The following is a 19,170-nucleotide window of genomic DNA, read 5'->3' as shown; positions in this document are numbered from 1 at the left end:
AATATCTTGATAACAGTAGCCGCAGCAGACATATTGCACGGACTTCTTAATGGTCAGAGAAGGTCACTAAATTAAAATGACCCAGGTCACGCCTTTTTTTGGTATTGGACCTCGTAGCGCAATTCTTAACGCGTTTTCAAATGCAAAAATCATAGGCTGTGCGTACACACCCTCCAAAACACGTTTTGGAGGGTGTATGCGCACTGCCTAAATAGTGGGGGCTGACTGCGTGGATAAATATAGTAGTACTTTATGGAAACTGCTTCTTACTGTCATGGCGCGTTTGATACAGAATCGGCTTGAGTCCTACGCACTTTCGCATTTCACTGTTCCCGAATTAGTTGGTGGGTGGGGGCGGACGTGTTGCTATAACAGTCGAAGGACTGTTTTCCGAAACTGTCTTCATTTCTGATAATATGTCGAAGGCGGTAGCAGGCAAAGGGTCTCGTTGGGCTTTAGATTTTACGGTTAAAGGCAAAGAGAGAAATGCGGACTTGCCATCGCCACCTGGCTACAGTTTGTCAGTAAACCAGACCACAGAGGCGAATAAGGCTAATGATCCTAGCCTGGTTATCAAGCGGGCATGGGACCTTGCTCTTTCTCCACTGAAGCAGGTGAGAACATTGTGATCATTCACTGTCTGGTCTCCAAAAGGTGGCAGCCAGTTGAAAGATATGGGGTCAATCTGATCTTACTCCAAATGGGGCTGCAAGCATTTCTGCTGAGACCAGGTACCATTGGTCTTGTAGGTATAGGTCTTCATAGTTGTCTGCAACCAGCAACACTGATAATGGCCTGTTTTGCTTGCAATCGTTGTGCCGGGTTCACCTGTCCAGTGCAATCAGCTGAAGCTGGCTGAAATGAATTGTGGTAAAGCAAAAGTAAAAGATGTTGTGCTCATGCTGGCATCATTTTTTGGCATGTCAGGGTAATTGATTGATCTCTGGCAATGAGGCATTGCATAAGCTGCTGAGCACAGCCTGACAGGGCATCATGGTTGAATGAACCAACAAAGGTGGTTCATTTGGCCATTGGGCTGTCCATGCCTTTATGAATTGTACTTTTATACCAATTACTATCCTAAGTGAGGGATTCTTGCCCAAAAGGAATATTTGCCCTATTTCTGCCCTATGAGAGCCTCCTGAAATCTGTTATGTTTTGCAGACTGAGTTAGTAATCCTTGCTGCTCAGTGTATGAAACTGTTAACTTGTCATAAATGCATAAGGCTCAAATCCCAGAGAAAGTACACTATGAAGAAGTGACGCACATCACATGTATACATGAAATCACAATTTGAAATAATTCTCCAATATTGAGGCTGCTCACACTTCAAATTTTGTTTTTTTTATCTCAGGAAGAAATATGGTAATTTGTGATGCATGTTTAGGGCACAGATGAGTCAGCTAATGCTGACCATCGATAGTAATCTTCATTCTTCACCTGATGCCCTCCAAAGCCAGACAGGCTTGATGAGTTGTATTTCCTGGATTTGCTGCATTTATTGGAGTCAGTGCATAAAGTGCATAAGCCACATAAAGAACTGATTTTTGATGATGATTTGATTGATGAAAATATTGTTTTTCCAAAAAACTCTTTTAGTTTTGGGTAATATAGCAATGTACTGCAAATTCTGATCAATGCATGATAATTTAACTTCTGAATGGCAGCAGAATTTTTGGTATGCAATATGTTTACCCTCATTCACCCAGCCAGCCATTAACATTTTCCAGAAGGGTGTTTGAGGGACCACAGGAAGTGTCAAACTGTAACACCCTGGAATATTGGCACAGCCATACTTTGTGTGATGATCTTCGTGCTTGATGGCAAAGAAACAGGCATCTTTGGCGACTTGGTGTGACATTGTATACCCCGCTCATCAGGTGGCGAAGGGCTGACTGTAAAAGTGGGTCAACGGGCAGGAAATTAGGCATCAAGTAAGTATGCTCAATGGTGACATTCCCAATGTGACAAGAATGACCAACAAGTATCTACAGATTGTTTTCAAAAAAAGTTTTCTAGTTTGTAACTCTGATAGCAACATTATCATTAACATTTGTCATACATTACTGCTCACTTCTCCCCCTCATTTCAGTGTTCCGAAACGGCCACAACTGCCCCGGACGAGGTCTCCCCTTACCAAAGCCAAGAAATGTGGCCGGGCTTGATCATATTGATAGTACGTGCGGTGGGATATAGAAATATGTGTTGTGAGGAACACTATACCAGCAGTAATTAAATGTTTTATGGCAAAAAGCAGCAAACATCATATGCTTCTGTAATCTTATTTCGGCCCCTGTATTTACCCGTTGCCTTTTAGAAGGTGACGCTGCCCCTGCTTTGTTCAGGCATTCCCGAGTGCGTCTAGCTATGACCCCCCTCATGGACCCGCACTGTTCGGGTGCTCCTCTGGGACGGATCTCCTGTGGATCGAAGGGATCTCAAATGTCCATGGTACGTCCCATCCTGGAAATTATGGTTACATTGTGAGAAGAATGGAACGGTGCCCATATGTTGGCTAAATCTATGTTATTGCATGACTGGCCTGTGCTCGCCCACTGATCCTTAAGGGGTGTAGTCACAAAAAGCACCTTAAACGTGCCCAGATAAAGCCCTTGCATAGAAATAAACAGAGTTTACACACAAACCCTTCAATATGCACCTAGAAAGCAGCAAAAGACTCAGAATGTTATGTACACATGTACACACATATGCATATATATATATATATATATATATATATATATATATATATATATATATATATATATACATTATAATGAGATGCTTGTGTAAGTAATCCTCAAAGTAGCAAAGAAGACAGGGTCGTAACGTTATTCACTTGACTGTAGGCGATATCAAACAAGGTGTGAGCACGTTTCTCCCCTCGACGCATTTATTACGTACTTTATCTGGTCATCCTCTGTACAGATGCGTTGTGTACGGGTACTATCCTAAAACGGATCGCCCTCGTCGTTATTGTCATTGGGGCTTAACGACACACTCAGCTGTGGAGGCTATGTGGCGTCCCTGCGTCTCACCCTGGCAGGAAGGGCGGGCACCGCGAGTAATCGAACCCCCTATCTCTGGTTTCCCAGACGCGCAGTGGTTAACGCAGACGCGTTAACCACTACATTACTGGCACCCCCAATCTCTTTTGTTTTTAAACCTACCATCCCTTGGGTTACATACTTACAGCCCTGGACATTAAGCCTTCCGCAGTTTTTATCGTATAGCGTTTAGCTGGAACGGGTCGTTTCTGAACTTTGTGAGACGAGGCAATGTTCCTGTTGTTTCAGTGCTGCGGCGCCCTGCGGGCTGTCGGGTAAAGCCCCCCCCCCCCCGCACCCATCCACCCCTCATCCCTGCTGGTTGTCCCGGTCTTGGAACGCGTTCGTGTGACTAATGTACCATCCGGTCTCGACCCAGAAGTTCAGGTCAGAGATGAAGGTACTTCGAGGGAACTGTGACGAACGACAGAAAGTTCTGTTGGTTTCAATGGTCTGACTTGTGATGTTAAGAATACAGGCAGGAGGATTCCACGACTAGAATCATTATCCTGGCTCAAACGCGTCGGTGTTTTGGAGCTTGGCTGTGAGAGGTTTGTTCGGTCGGTCGTGGTCATTCCGAAGCATTGGGCAGAATGTTAGAGGCGTGAAGTAGCGCAAACGACGGTGTCTTTTGGTTTGGTTCAGATTGGACACAGGGGCCCGTATATTGGGTATGTGGTCGGCGCTCGGACGGGGCCCACCAGGAGCACTTATCCCACTGATGGCCGGCACATACAGCCCTGCCCTGGAGGTGCCCTGGATAGATAGGGCCTTAGAGAAACGGGGCGTCACGAGGACGCAGAATGAAGGAGGAATGAGGAGGTGGCGGAGGGTGGATTGTACTGGCACATGGATCATAATAGTCTCATTTTTTTCAGTCTTTCTCACAAATGAGTCGTAGATCGGCATTGGACTAGTTTAACCCATTTATAAAATTACCTGTTTGTAGGCGATAATGTCCGTGTCGGTGCTAAATGGGAAATTATTACCACTGGTATGATCTTCACCTTTCACACTTCGTCTAAACACCTTGTGACTATTACTACGAGGGCGTTGCGATCTATGATAAAAATCAGAACTGGTGGGGGCTGCGCCATGGCATGCACAACTGGTGTCATTCGGAGCCAGATGTTTGCCCTGGTCAGTTGCAATGCATGAGATCTTTAAGCCCGAACCGGTGCGGAATGATGGCCACCAAGCTCGTTGGTCGCGTATCATCCTTTGATCACTTTTCAAGGTCACGCGATGTCAGGTGCCCACAATCACCTTGCTTGAGCTTAGAGTGGGTTTGACTTCTTTTAGCAATGAGTCTGCTCCTGAGCTTGCAATAAGCAATAAAGGCCCTGGTGCAGCTTTTCGGCAGCGTAAGTTGAAGGCCCTTACAACAATAACCGTCAGCGTAGGAAGTGGTGTGATATTTTGATTAATGGTATGTTCCACATTTAGGGATATTAAAGATATGATGACATAAGCCCACTTGTAATTATTGGTATGCTTTTTAGGGTAAAGGGCTGCTCTAGGCAACACATTGCCTCTTTTTTTATAAATATCCTTAATACGTCATTGCTTGATTACGGCATCGTATCAAACACAACACTGATTTAAGACGAATTGACGGCCGTTATTTCTGGAAAGCGTGCTCACGAACGCTAGATATGAACGACCGACAATTTTATTTTGTTGGCCTTGATCGCCGCGTGGCTAATGGAGCGGCAGGATTTAAATGATGTTATTTTGACGTCATAGCTGCCCCTGGGTAACCCTGAAAAAGTCTCCCTAAAATAGTCCGCACATGTTCGCGCCGGCGTGTAGCTCAGCAACTAGAGGAGTTGGGGTCTGAAGAAGGGCAGGGTTGCGATCTGCACCGAATGATCTCCAAGATGTCTGGTTCATCTCAAACCCCGTGCAAACGTGGAACGCACCCTTTAACAACGCGCTATTGTCCACTGGCCGAAACCGTGCCGTTCCGTGCGCCGAAAAGTTGCAACACTTCCTCCTCGTCTGTCTGGGGGCTAAGGTTGACCCGACCTGGAAGGCCACGGGTTGACTCGGACAGCTGAAATTAGATATTGCACGTATCAGGCGTGGAGCGATCTACTGGGTTGTTTCCCCCTGGCTGTAGCTCGATTATGGACTATAGCGCGAAGGGCTGCCGAGGTTCCGGCCTGGTACGTGCGAAAATGACCCGGTGAGGGTCGCATGGCTCATGACCAGGCCTGTGCTTGCTTCCTCCTCGTCGGACTCTTCCCTGACTCATACTCGGAGCGCGTGAGATTCATTTTGACTGACTACGGTAAGCACAGCACCGCTTGGAGGCAACTACGACTCCGACTCAAGGAAGAACTCCAAAGTGCATTCCGACGATGTCGATTCCGCTGACGTCGGTTTAAGAGGTGACCAGTCCTACGGGCATGTTAAAAACCCATACAAAGGGCGTGTTTTTGAAGCGATATAGTTAAAGCCAGCTATCATCCATTTGTTCACACGTTGCTGTCAGGCCACGAATGTGTCCTGAAGCTGACATTTCTATTTGAGTCGTCTCGCCGATGATTTGATGAACTTAGCTCACAAAAAAGCGTGAAAAGAATTGATTTCATCCTATCCTAACGAAAATTCGGTTGACTTTGGAGTCGATTTCGACCTGGCCTGAAGGTATATTGGTCTGCTCATCAAAGCTATCCACGTAATGAAGAAAGCTGCATTGAGAGCGCAAGCCCAGGTTCTTTAATCCTATTCTAAAACTGAAGTCCAGGCTCAGAAGTGTTGCGGAAAAATGAATGATGCGGAGAGTGTGTAAGGGTCTACGTAGACTGCTAAGGTGTTAGTGTAATAATGAAGAGTGATATTGATTGGGGCGACCATAAAGCATGGCAATGTGTTCAGTATGTTGCAAAGAAAGGGGTCTCACCTTGGAAACTGACTAGAGGTGTGAATGTTAATGTTATTACGGAAAGCACGCCGATAATGCTTCCGCGATGTTTTTGTCGAAGACCTCTGGGCTGGAGGTTGTAAAATTGTAAAACAGGACTCAGGCCATTGCGTGGTGTGCGCGTGACGTAACCGATCGAGTCGGGGACATCACACTTGTGCTCTCAGTCATGATTGGCCGATGGAAGTCGCATTGAGCCAGTGAGCTACTTGAACGGGCTCAACGGCATCAGCTCTAGTCCAAGCTGCATGTCTTCTTTCTCTTTTTTAGTTGGCAAAATGCTTTGCATGGATGGTTTTGGAACCTGAGTTCACCAAGTGAAGCTTGTTGCAAAGATTTAGTCCACGTTCTAAACAGGTCAGTTTCAGTTCGAGTGACGATTTTTCACTTAACGTTTTCGCAGTGTTGCAACATGGCGGCCGCCCTTTCAGGCCGGCTGTTCAGGCTGTTGCCGATTGACTCTCAAAGAGGAACCACAACAGGGGTGTTCGGGGCGCGATCCGACCCCTCTGCGCTGTACTGGTCATAGTGTCCGGGGCTGCTCCATTGAGCTGCTGCGGTGGTGCTTGACACTGAGGGATGTTGTTGCCTGTCTATGCCGTCGCATCTGATGTCATGGTATAATGTGAAATGCATGGCATAAACGAGAGATCCCCAAGGTTATCGCTTTCAAGCCCAGGAACTTGGTCACCGGGAAGGACGGTTGGTAATGGATTTGTCTGCGTATAGCGATCTGAGATGCATTATTTCAGAAAGTCGCATGAATTTTGAACATCTCCTTTATACCTCACGTGTCAAATCGCATATCTTTTAGTTTAAGACATGCTTCAATTCCAAACGATAAAAGGTGATCACGGTTCGTTGTCTTACCAAGTTGGGTGGATATGGAAGTGCTGGTGCGGTGATTTTTCATCATTTGTTGTTTGAGTTTAAACTTGGAGATGGCAGCGTCAGAAAAGGAAAGCAAAACGTGGCTGCGGAATTATACACTCTCCCTTGCAAGACCAAATGGTGAACCATGAACTAAGCAACACGTTCGGGTGGATTTTCACCTTGCCTCCGATACGGCCAGGAACACGCCAGGCGTTTGTATTTATGTCTGTCTACGCACTTTACAGATACCCATGAACCTGTTCATCATGTACATGGCCGGCGACTCCATATCGATCTTCCCGATCATGATGATCGGGATGATGCTTCTTCGCACCGTGAAGGCGCTCTTCTCCATCCAGCAAACGTTCAAGATGATCGAGGGCGACCACGCCATCCTGCAGCGGCTCGTGTACCTGGTGGGCATCCTGGCCAGCATCGGGCTGGCGCTGTACAAGTGCCAGTCGATGGGCCTGCTGCCCACGCACGCCTCCGACTGGCTGGCCTTCGTCGAGCCCCAGGAGCGAATGGAGTTCGCCTTCGGCGGTGTCAAGATGTGAAGCGCGTGTGTGCGGACTCGGGGGGGGGGGGAGGGAGGGGGGCTGTAGGTACGTCACGTGCGGAATTTGTGAGTGCGCGCCTCTGTGAAGTTAGAGGTGTGCCTATGGATATTCATGTTTGATTTGTGTGTTATGTACAGTATCGTGATTGTTTGGTTTGTGGCATAACTATCGTCGGGCTCCTTTATGTAATTTTTTCTGCAGTAAAGTTTGGGCGTTTTTTTTTTATTAAATGCCATCACGCGCTGTTCTTGGATACTGATGCTCATGATGATCTGGCCGGGATGCCCACCCCGACTGAGGTCGTCGGTCTGACGCTGACATCTCCATGGCTCCGCTGCGGTCTTGAAGGATTCGGGACTGCGGACTGCGGACTGCGGCCAGGTTTTGTAACCTCTTGAGAGCCGTGGTGGGTAATTATGAGCGCAGTGGCTCGTACGTATAATGCATTGTTTATCTGTGCTGATACCAAGCAAAACAACTGACAAAAATTTGGAAATACATGTCGAGCTGTCCAAGTCCTAGTCATCAAATAACCGGCCGCGATGAACATAGGCGGACTTACTTTGCTCACTCTGATGCCAAACGCTGGCACCTGCCATGCAATGAATTCGACCGACTTACAACCACGCCTCAGTGAATGACTACAATGAAGGCACATTTATCAACAGCAAACGCTCCCTGAGGCTGTTCATCTTAATCAATTTTATACTTAACACTCCATGAAGAGCTCGAGACAACAGTCAAGAGTGTACGGTGTTATGAATGAAAATGCTTCGGGCTCAAAGACAGGTGCCTCCTTGCAGGCGGACAACTGGATATCACAGTGCTGGCTTGGTGGTTAATGTGGATGCTCGTGTGGTTAAATGAACAAACTTTATCAAAACAGTCAAAATTGGGAAATCACTTCATTACGCTCGCAAATTTCTTACTATGGGGAACACACGCTGCAGGGATCCATGAATGTTAATGGTCCTCCTTATCTAATTTAGTTGACGATATTCCGAGACACCGGCTCTTCCAAATATCGCGCAAATGGGACAAAATATGGCAATAACAGCTAGAACAGGACACGTCACATGTTTGGTGGGCCAAGTCGAGATCTAGGTGAAAAACTATATAGCAAACGTGTGTGACCTCGTAGTAAAAAGTAAGCCTATAACGGACCACGTCTCGATCTCAGCGTACCCGTGGAATGGGGGTGAATTCTGGATTAAATAAGGGGAAGCGTTTGTGTGTTTTGCTACGTATTCCCTCACAAGATGTAAAAGTAAAAGGTGATGAGATGTAAGATGTAAAGATTTGTAACTGCAGGCATGATACTGGGTTTTTGGCCCAGCTTAGGTTTGTGTTAATTTGAAAGTTGCATGCTGACCAATAAGTTACACATGTTTTCTATCACTACCTATGGATTACTCTGCAGCAAGCGATCAACCAACCATGTTTTTTGGAAATTTCTAAAGCTTAGTTTTTCAGGGCTCTCCATTAGTAGAATATATGACACATCAATGTGCAAATAGTCTGAAAATGTTAATGCTATTTATTACTTAAATACTGAAATCTGATTGAAATCAATGAGTCATTGACTTAAACTGCATATCTAGGCATATGTGTGTGTGTGTCTCTGTACTGTGTGTGGGCTCGTTTTTTTCAACTGTAGGTATAGAATGAAAGCCAATTAAATGTGCTGCTGCATGTAAACATTACCAATGAACAGCCAGTCTGGTCCCAAGAGCAGCTAAGTTTGGTGAACATTTTGTTGTACTGGTTCATTGGTCCACCATGAGGACTTGTAGATTTTACTCATAAATTAGCCTCAGTAAGCAGGCATGCCACTTTATATGCATGTATTATATATATTGCACAGTGACAATGCTATGGCCTAATTTAGAAGTGAATTACATTTTAAAGGCTTGCATTTCCAGCTATGACATCTGGCCATATTATTCTCCTGTGATGCTGAATGACTATGCATTGTACCCCTAGCTAATGACCCAATGTGCACAACACAATGAACATTATCAGTCATGGAACATCTTGAGATTTTGGGACTGTTGCAGATTTGGTCACTTTTCAATACAGTTTTTGAGCTATGCCTGGCTGTTTAGTGCATAAGTATATACTATTTTGGATCCCCATATGTCATATTGTATTTGGTAAGCAAATAGCATGCACTGTTGGGGCCTATCAACAAGTGCTTCTTTGTACATAGGTCCCAGAAATCTAAACAATGAAAAAATTATCAATACATTTTGCTTTCATCATAAAATATGCTGACTGCACTGATAAAATTTTTGCTAAAGCACTATTGAGTTCTTAGGGATGCTGCAGGCAATGCCCTTGATGGTTCTTTCAGCATAATGAGTAGGGTTGGAAGGTCAGGCAATGCTCCAGACCAGAAATATTTTGTGAATGAAGGGTTTCATTTGCTAGAATTATCATTCATGGCCTTTGCTTGAGTATATTTTTTCAGAATTCTGTGATGCCCACTAATTGGTGCCAAATGGTATCCTTCCTCAGTTGCAGTTATTGCACCCAGAGTAATGTTCTTCCTTCTCAGGCTTGTGGCATGGTTATCTGTGCAGTCAAATCTCAGATGCCCTAGCAATACCTGGGTCTGGCTCTATTGTCCTACCTGAACTTGGGGTGCCTCCCCCCCCCCCCCCCCTCCTCAGCTTGGGGATGTTTTCTTTCATGCCAGGGGCACTCTTCTACTTCAGCTTGGTGGCTCTCCTGTGGAGCTTGAGAATTATCTCCCTGCCTCCCTAGGCTTGGGCCACAGGGCACCATTATACCTAGGCCTGAGGTCACTGGTGTGACTAAAGATTGCCAAATACCTGCATGCATTGCTGCATTGCCTCATATTTGCCGAGTCCTTCTCAAGAGAGCACTATTTTGTCTCACCGCTTAGGTGCCTAACCACGACTATGAGACACATCGGTGTTTCATGAACACCTGTATGTGATCATGTGGGGACCGCACTGTTGCAGCGTGGCCAATCCTGGTTACAACCGCTCACAGTAGCTCAGGGGTGCCTGTTGCTGATCACAGCCAGCACCACGGCGTCGTCTCAGGGTCGCTCGAGTCCAGTCACCGACGGATCCGCGGTATATCAGGGGTGTCTAATCTCAACCACCGGACGCTGGACTGGCGATGTCCGTTCACGCCATGCAGTATCTCAGGACTCCGCTCTTTGTTCCACTCTGGGGCGCTGCAGCGTGTCGAGAGCACCTAGCCCCGACCCGTGGCCTCCACTGCTGTCTTTGGCCGCGGCTCCGTCCGCGGGGAACTTCAGAGTCTCGGAGGCGCCCTACAAAGTTCATTCAGTATGGTGTCAGACAGGCAGTGTCATTCAGGCAGTGCCAGTATGGTGTCACAGTGCTGTCAGACCCCACAATTGGTCTCTGTATTTATTATTCTTGAATCGACGAACACTGCGTGAAGCAGACGTGTGGGATTGCGCCCGGGAGCCCCGCTTATATGACTCATCTGCGATGGCCAGGTAGCAGCTGGCCAGGAATTCAGATGAAATGGGGATGGCTGAGTCGAGGCATTGTTTGACATGTTGAAGTGATTGGGCATGTCTATTGAAAGTGAATTGTTTTAAGGGAGTGGTAGTCACATTTTTTTATAACAAAGGGTCTCTCTAGAAAGCAATCATTAGCAAGACCTGTGAGCCTGAAGTTAGCCTTGCAAAAGAATCTGTCACATTTCCTTTTTTAAAAATGTCGTGCAGCTGGCAGCAAGCAATCTGATACATGGTGTACCAGACAGGTCACAAGAGGCACATTTGCCAATCCACTCAAAACCCTAAGCAGGCTCTGTTCCTTTCCAGATGGAAACCAGCTGGGGCACTCAGACATCATGTGTGATATGCACATATTTCTTAGGATTTTTGGTAAGTAGGGCTGCATGTCCCTTTTATCATTTGACTGCTGAATAGTATCTTTCAATAGCTGTCTTCATGCATTTGATGTCATTCCCAAACCACATGATGTTTACCCAGCACTTGCTGATGCATTTAGCCTTGCGCGATCGCCTGGGACCAAAGTAGCCCCTCCCGTAACATGTGACTATCTGATCACCTGAGCGCCAACAGCAAAGGACAATTGGTATCTCTTGCCGATTTCCCCCGAAAATCGCTGAGTTGCTACTCGTTACGTGGCTGATGACACGAGTACTCACAAAAATGCCTTGAACATTTACATCAGATATGAAATGTTAAACATAAAACATCTTCCAGCGGCATACAATAGCAGCATTTGATGCCTCTAATGACAGCAGGTGATGTAAATCCAGAAGTTCGGTATTTTATGTTGTCATAAAGCGACCTCAACACAGGCAGCCGCTGACTTCAACTCAACTGCCAGATGCACGGCGACATCCGTATATTCTGAAGCGCGGTAGCGGCTCGTGTCCGTGGGTTTATGGGTTTAGCTGCGGCGCGCCGCGGCGAGGCCACCGTCCGTTGCCGGCGCGTCTCAGCCGGGGCTCCGTCGCTCCGGGTCCGGTGCGAGTCCCGACACGTGCCGCCCGACTGGCAGGACCTGTTCGCGATCAGCCTGATCCTGCCGTTGATGCTGACGCACGGCGAGAGTCTGGGCGCGTCGCCGATGCTGAACGGCCTGGTGGGCTCCGTGTACGGTGGCCTGCAGCTCGTCTCGAGCCCACTCTGCGTAAGCTGCAGCGCCAGCTGCCGTCGCCCTGGCCCCGTGGCCATGGACGCCCCGTCCATGGCTGGGACCCTCCTCTTCACCCACTGACAGTTTGATGAGCGCTGTGCACGTCTTGAGAGAACACAGTGTGAGAATACCGAGGCGGTTTGAAGCGGAGTCGTGCCCGTTTTGAGTCTGCCCTTTGCTGTATGCCCCCGCACGGGAAGGTTTCGCCTAGCATTTTGAATAATTCTGCGTGAGCGACATCAGGCCTGAGTAAATGCTGGACAGAGCTGGCTGCTTTAACTTTGAACCCATCATCCAAACAGGGCTATTCCACTTCAACGGACCATGCGGCCTTTGTGGGGTTTGCCAAACAGGATCGTGGAGGACCTTATGGTGCCATGCAACTGTGCCACAGTCGCCCTGTGCCAGGCCAGCGTGACCCTGCTTCGCTATTTGTCAACTGATCCTTGTGTATCACCCACTGCTGGACGCGAACCCAAGACCTGTTGACAACGCGTCACCCATCGTAAGCCCCGGCCACAGGGATGGCAAATTATTGCTCGGTCGTGGCCATGGCTCATCCTGTGCTTGGTGCTGTTCCCCAGCTGCGGGATTTCAATCCTCTTACTCGCCCGTGTTTAGTTCCGAGCCCGCCCTCCTGTCGGTGAGACTGAGAAGCCCGACAGCTGACGGCACCCAGCCGCTCCCGTCCCATGTGCGAGCACTGCACTGCCGCTGGGCATCGGCGTGCCAGTGCGTGAGGCCAGACCTCCCGCTGGCAGGGGAGCTTAAGCGACCAGTACGGCCGGTCGCCGGTGCTACTGGTCTCGCTGTTCGCCTGCTGCATCAGCTACCTCGTGCTGGCATTCTCGGAGACCATCATCATGCTCGTGATCGCCAGGGTGCTCTCCGGTGAGATCCGGCACTCCGCGCTGTGCTGTGCCGAGGTCATGGAGCGTAGCGCGAGTGTGGCATGCTTTTCATCAGGGAACCGGCCAAGTCGCGTCTGGATGTGGCCGTGCTTGTGAGGCCGTGTGGCCGTGCTTGTGTTACTGGAATTCGGCTGGCACTGGGTGTTTCGTCGCATCGTTGTTCTCTCAGCGTCGGCTGCCCATCGTGCACTACTTCCCGCAAGCCGTTTGTAAACACAAATCGCGCTCCGGCGACAGCCGCTGTGATGAGTTGTCCTCTGACAGCGATCGCCATCAGTGGCGTCGGGCGCAGCGTGCCAAACGCGCGCTAACCTGCGGCCATCCTCTGCTGTGTCCGCAGGAAGCTTCAAGCACACGCAGACGCTGTGCCGGACGCTGCTGGTGGACCTGCGGCCGCCCTCCGAGCGGCAGACGGCCATCGGCTGGTTCAACGCCGTCTCCAGCATGGGCTTCATCGTGGGCCCCCCGATCGGCGGGCATCTGGCGGAGCTGGACGGCGGCTTTAGGCTCGTCACCCTGCTCTGCGCCAGCCTGTTCTGCGTCATGTTCGGTAAGCTGGCAAATGGATTGCCGGAGTGATGGATTTGTGTTTTCTGGACAGCCTGTTTGTTGTGTTGAGATCGAGCATGATTTTCATCGTCGCGGTTGCGATTTTGTCTCCTCTTTGACGTGATCTGTGCATTATGCCGATTGCAGTCACGCCATCTCACGTCGTGCTTTGGATCTATTCTGTCGTGTGCGCGCTGATCCGAGCGCTGCGTTCTCGACCGACGGCGCTGTCGCCTGTCGTCGCTGACCGGAGCCGCTCTCCCGCAGTGCTGGCCTGCTTGCTAGTCCGCGACGGCCCGCGCAACCGGCACACGGCCGGCGCCGCCGCGCTGGGCGAGTCGCTCGCCTCCTTCCGCGACGTGCGCTGGGCCGACACAGCCGACCTCATGCTCGTCCGCTTCTTCTACGCCTTCGCCGTGCTGCTGTTCCGCTCCAACTTCTCGTCGACGGCGAGCCGGCTGTATGGGCTGACGCCGGTCGTGCTCGGCTACCTGATGTCGTTTCAGGGCGTGGTGAGCGCCGGCGCCGGCCTGCTCATTGGCCCGGTGGAGCGGCTCTGCGGCGACCGGCTCACCGAGCTGGTCGTTACGTCAGCCGCCTTCTGCGCCTCCCTGCTGGCCGCCAGCCTGGCACCCGACCTGCGCTGGCTGACGGCGGCGCTCGTGCCGCTGTGCGCGTGCACGTCGTCGCTGCGCGCGTGCGGCACGGCACTGACGCTGGACCGCACGCCGCCGGCGCACCACGGCCTGGTGATGGGCGCCAGCCAGAATATCGCGGCGCTGGCGCGTCTGGTGGCGCCGCTGGCCGCCGGCGCCGCCCAGCAGCTGGTGAGCGACCGCGGACCGGGCCTGGCCGGCGCCGGCTGCGCGGCGGTGGCGCTGCTCGTGGCGCTGCACATCCGCCGCGCCGCGGGCCGACACCGCAAACAGCAGTGAGCGTGCGCTCGTGGGCGTATCGGCGACCTGAGGCCGGCAGCTGCAGCTGGGCGGCTGCCGTCCAGAGCTGGCCACGGCGGGATGGAGTGCTGGCGCGTGTTGTGTGGGCATGTGATCAGTATTGTGAGAACATGAAACGTGTTGTTTGTTTTGATTGTGGAGACCGGTGTCTTCACGTAAGTTCAAGCACAGTTTGGGGATCTTCCGCCGTATTGGAAGATCCATCCTAGTCGTGTTATCCATCCTAGGATAGTAGATCCATCCTAGGGCGAGTGGTGTGTCCCACCGATTTGTTGCCGCCCTGCGTGTTTTGCTTCCTGTTGGTATACATTTCAGGTGATGTGTCAAGATGTAAAGGATTTTGTTGTATCCGGTCGGCAAGAATTCCTAGAAATACGTGGCCACAAACTTCTGCCATGATGTGTATCATGTGGTCTTGCGGCGACGGAATGACACCGTTTTGGCACCAGGATACCGTTTTGGCACCAGGATTGTCCTGAAATTTTTGTTGCACACGACATTGTGTCGTAAAATATCCTCTGCAGTACAAATTTCAGCTTAATGAGTGCGCCGAAGTTGACTGTCCGTATTGCAGGAATAATGTGGGGCCAAAATGGACCGGTTTTCAGTCATGATATGGACCATACGATCCGCGCGGCTCCATAAGGGTAAAACTTTTAGTGGAAGTTTAATACCTAAATACCATTCCACACGAAACGAGTTTGGTGACATGTTTCCCATCCTACTTCACAGTAAAAGGGCAGTATCGCAGCATCAAGTATGAAAGGTCAACATTAATTCCGTGCCGTGCGTGCGTTTGTTGTTACATGTGTTGTTGGGGCTCCCTAGTGCGTCGTGTCGTTATGCACGTTTCGTTTGAGTCGCGAGGCTGTTTTTGTGCATCTCGTCGCCCCGCTAAGAAGGCGCTTCTCTGGGCATGCTCCATGATTTTTTGTAGGTTTGTTGACACGGACATTGACTAAGTGTGGTAAAATCGCAACCAAGGTGGTAGTCCAAGAAGTGGTGCTGTGGTCAATTGTTTAGGAAAAAGAGCGTCTCCAAAACACTCTGTTTTCCTTCGCCTTTCCAATTAGAGTGAAAACCCATTGTTTGTGACTATACCAGCAAACAAGGACTTGTTGTGCATTGATATAAAGTCCCCCACCCCACCACCACCACCACCACCCGGCCGGCCCCCCCCCCCCCCCCCAGAATTTGGGAACCATGCTCAATGGAGGGGTCGTGGTGAGGAGCTCTGTTTGAGGTTAGGTCAATCGGCGAGTAAGCAGAGGTCACAACAGTTCAAAAGGCTGGTTGCGTCTTCACAGTACAATGACCGGTTAAAATGGCTTCTCATTATGAGTTAGGAGTTTTGATGTTGAAAGTTAGCATTGATCCCATTGAGAAAGTTCGACGTTCTGAAGCCGTTCTCATATTTACGAGTGAACAAGGTCGTTCTCTCGCGGCCACGGGCGCCGCTTCAAAACACCAGGTTTTCAAAATACAACCAATCCCTGCTTGAAAGCGTCATTGTCATTGCCACCTGGTGAATTTAAGGTCGATGATTTGGAGCATCGGAACCCCCTACCCCGGGCCAAAATACCGGTAGCTCAGAGTTTGTTTATTTATAGAAAGAAGGTGGGTCGCGTTAACGTTGTCACCCAGTACCCGTACCCATTTGCCCATACGTTATAAGTTCGTCCCTTTGCAAAGTCAAGATCGTGTAACCTGCAACGGCGCACACAACTGAACCAATCAGGGTGCACATTGTTTTGTATTCCACTGGAACTTCGCCTGACTTGTTTTATACGGGAATAAACGAACCTTAGAGGAAGCTCGGTCGCGAGTTATCAGCGAAGGTCACCCGGTGCCGGAAATGTCCGTTGATTCGGCGCCGGACAAAGGCGAGCGCCTCGACGTTCGCAGCCGTTAGGAGTCGGGGAATATCATCCAGGATTTACATGTCAAATCAGACAGGAGGGCAGTTTAAGTTACGAAGGCTTACGTGACGCCAGGTTGAGATGCGAGGGCACATTGCGGATGTCACGCTTTCACATCTGAACGGGCCTGTTGGCCTATGGCCGCACGTGAGCCCTGCGCGATGATATGGCGCGTCGCCGGGAGCCGCTTCTTTCCTGTGTTTTTTGAAGGCTTCTGCACGAATCGAAGCCAGTTGATGTCTGCTGCAATGCGTCGTATAGTACGGTATGGTATTATTTGCACGCATCTTGATATCTTCAGGCATCAGCGCTTTCAACGTCTTGATGCATGTGTGAGATGCCAAGGACCAATACAATGCACCAAGGATAGCGCGGCGCCGTTGTTTGTTTCTTCATTCGAAGGCGCTCTCTCACATAACGGGGCAGTGTAGGCCCTGTTGCTAACGGACCAGTCCTTGGCCACCGTGTTGTCCGTGCCTCTCCTATTTTACCCGCTCCCATCTGGGTGTGGTCGCCACGACGCGTCGCTGCTGTCACGGGGGTCCGGCATCTCCGCACCGGCCGCCCGGATATGTTGATAACGTTCCGGTTTACATTGATGCATGCAGTACCAACCGGTCGTGTTTTCGGTAACGGGTAATCGCTGCTGCTGTGTTCTTGGAGATGTTTCCGCTACATTACAACTCTGCGCACGTGATGAAATCGGGGAGTAGCAATGATCCTCCGGGGAGAAACAATGACCTTAGGCGGTAGCGCAGGCAGGGGGAGGGCACTGGAGGTACCTGCCTCACCCCTAGGTATCGAGGAGCATTTCAGGCCTCTCTGGACCTATGACTGCGGCACGATTTGGGGGCCCGAGGGGTCCGAAAGGTCGGCCGGAGGTCCCATTAAAAGGCCACGGCCCGCAGGGCCGGGCACTTCAGTGCCAGCCAGAGGGCCCTGCACACTGATCAGGGGCCCTGAGTCCATAAGGGCCTATTTTTCGATCAGACACCACCAGTGACGCACAGTCTGCTCCTTGGCAGCATGGGCCGGGGCCCACTTCCCAAGAAGGAACAAGGCCGGAGCCAGCGATTTAAATTGGTCGGGGCTCCAGCGTCTGTCAGTTCCACAGCGCCCTGTTTTTGCACCAGATCCCGATGCGGCCGGATGCGGTGTTCGAGAGGTCCCGAAGACCTTGAATGGCCCAGCAGGTCCGACGATCAAGGGCCGATTGGAGAGAACAAGAGCACAGAGGGCTGGTCGGAGTCTTATTCCGGGGGCCGGCCTGCCGGTACGGGCCCTCAAATGGCAGCCAGGGGGCCCTTTGCGCTGATCGGGGGTCCCTGAGTCGATGCGGGCCTAATCAGACACCACCAGGACCGCGCAGTCGGCTCCGTGTCGGCATGGGCCATGAGTCCCATGCCGACACGGAGCTTCCCAATTATAACGACGCGGACTTCTCAATCAAGTGCAAAGCCGGGACCAGTGATTTATAATTATCAGGGCCCCTGTATCTGTTCGGGGGCTCAGAATGCATAACAGAGGGTCGTTTGTTCGCAAAGAGACCCGGGCGGTCCTCCGGAACCGACGATCATAGGCCCGACGGGCCTTTGATCGTCGGTTCCGGAGGGCATAACGACTCGAAGGGCTGGCTGTAGGTCACATAAAGAATCACAGCACGTTGGGCCGCGACCTGAAATATCGGACAGAGGTTCTCTTGCATCGTTCCAGAACTCCTGAGATAATGCGGGTGTTAAAGTCGGCCAGAGACCACGAACACCGAACAGCTGACTCCCTGTGAATCTGTGGGCCCATTTCCCAAGCGGATGCAAGACCTGTGGCCACGATTTGCGTTGGTCTGGGTCCCTAAAGCAATGGATGGGCCCCTATGTCGGTCAGAGCCGACAGTGCCTAACCGGGGGTCATGTGCCGGCTAGTGCCCCTAGTCGGTCACGCACTTTGAGGAGGTCTGCAGCCGGCGCCATGCGCGCGAGAACGCCCGTCATAAAAAATGCTTTTAAATGTCTTTCAAAAGCAATTTGTACAATTCAAAGGGCGTACTTCTTACAACTTTAGTATTGTCTTTTGGACAGATTTACAGTTACAGCAACACGAAAAATAGGGATTTTACCTTTACTCTTCCAGTTCCACCACCAGATTTCACCACCAGTTCGCGGGTGCTGTCAAGGTCAATCCGTTCTTATTATCCACCAAAAAAATCACAAATGCGAAATATACGACCGGGCTACCTTCTAAATGTACGACTGGATGTCATAAAACGTTCAAAGGTACTTGTTCTGATGCGTAATAATTTACATCCATCCGTTGGCCGCGGCTCAGTGCCAGCCGCGAGACCGACGCTGAGCTAGTCTATGGAGACTTCAAGCCTGGCGTTGAGGCCTTTGTTACGAAGATTTGACGGCGGCGCATATTCAAAATTACGTTACAGCAACACGAAAAATAGGGATTTTACCTTTACTCTTCCAGTTCCACCACCAGATTTCACCACCAGTTCGCGGGTGCTGTCAAGGTCAATCCGTTCTTATTATCCACCAAAAAAAATCACAAATGCGAAATATACGACCGGGCTACCTTCTAAATGTACGACTGGATGTCATAAAACGTTCAAAGGTACTTGTTCTGATGCGTAATAATTTACATCCATCCGTTGGCCGCGGCTCAGTGCCAGCCGCGAGACCGACGCTGAGCTAGTCTATGGAGACTTCAAGCCTGGCGTTGAGGCCTTTGTTACGAAGATTTGACG

General features: G+C 50.3%; 2 protein-coding genes across 2 annotated transcripts; both read left to right on the top strand.

Moving 5' to 3' along the window:
• The first annotated feature begins 338 nt into the window (after nt 1–338).
• EMC4 (ER membrane protein complex subunit 4) lies at nt 339–7,925 on the top strand. Its single transcript, XM_037224829.1, has 2 exons — nt 339–614; nt 7,096–7,925. The coding sequence occupies exons 1-2, from the start codon at nt 417–419 to the stop codon at nt 7,405–7,407; spliced, it is 510 nt and encodes a 169-aa protein (XP_037080724.1). The 5' UTR covers nt 339–416; the 3' UTR covers nt 7,408–7,925.
• A 550-nt stretch (nt 7,926–8,475) lies between these two features.
• LOC119100208 (major facilitator superfamily domain-containing protein 9) lies at nt 8,476–14,599 on the top strand. Its single transcript, XM_037223318.1, has 7 exons — nt 8,476–8,557; nt 11,243–11,305; nt 11,952–12,083; nt 12,851–12,980; nt 13,341–13,550; nt 13,817–14,340; nt 14,525–14,599. Exons 2-7 carry the CDS (start codon nt 11,243–11,245, stop codon nt 14,597–14,599), a joined length of 1,134 nt encoding a protein of 377 aa, XP_037079213.1. The 5' UTR covers nt 8,476–8,557.
• Nucleotides 14,600–19,170: the final 4,571 nt, after the last annotated feature.

The sequence above is a fragment of the Pollicipes pollicipes genome, unplaced genomic scaffold (genome assembly GCF_011947565.3).
Source record: "Pollicipes pollicipes isolate AB1234 unplaced genomic scaffold, Ppol_2.1 Scaffold_4881;HRSCAF=5763_pilon_pilon_pilon, whole genome shotgun sequence".
NCBI lineage: Eukaryota > Metazoa > Arthropoda > Thecostraca > Pollicipedomorpha > Pollicipedidae > Pollicipes > Pollicipes pollicipes.
The sequence above is the reverse complement of the archived record's forward strand: the minus strand, read 5'-3'. Positions and strand labels throughout refer to the sequence as shown.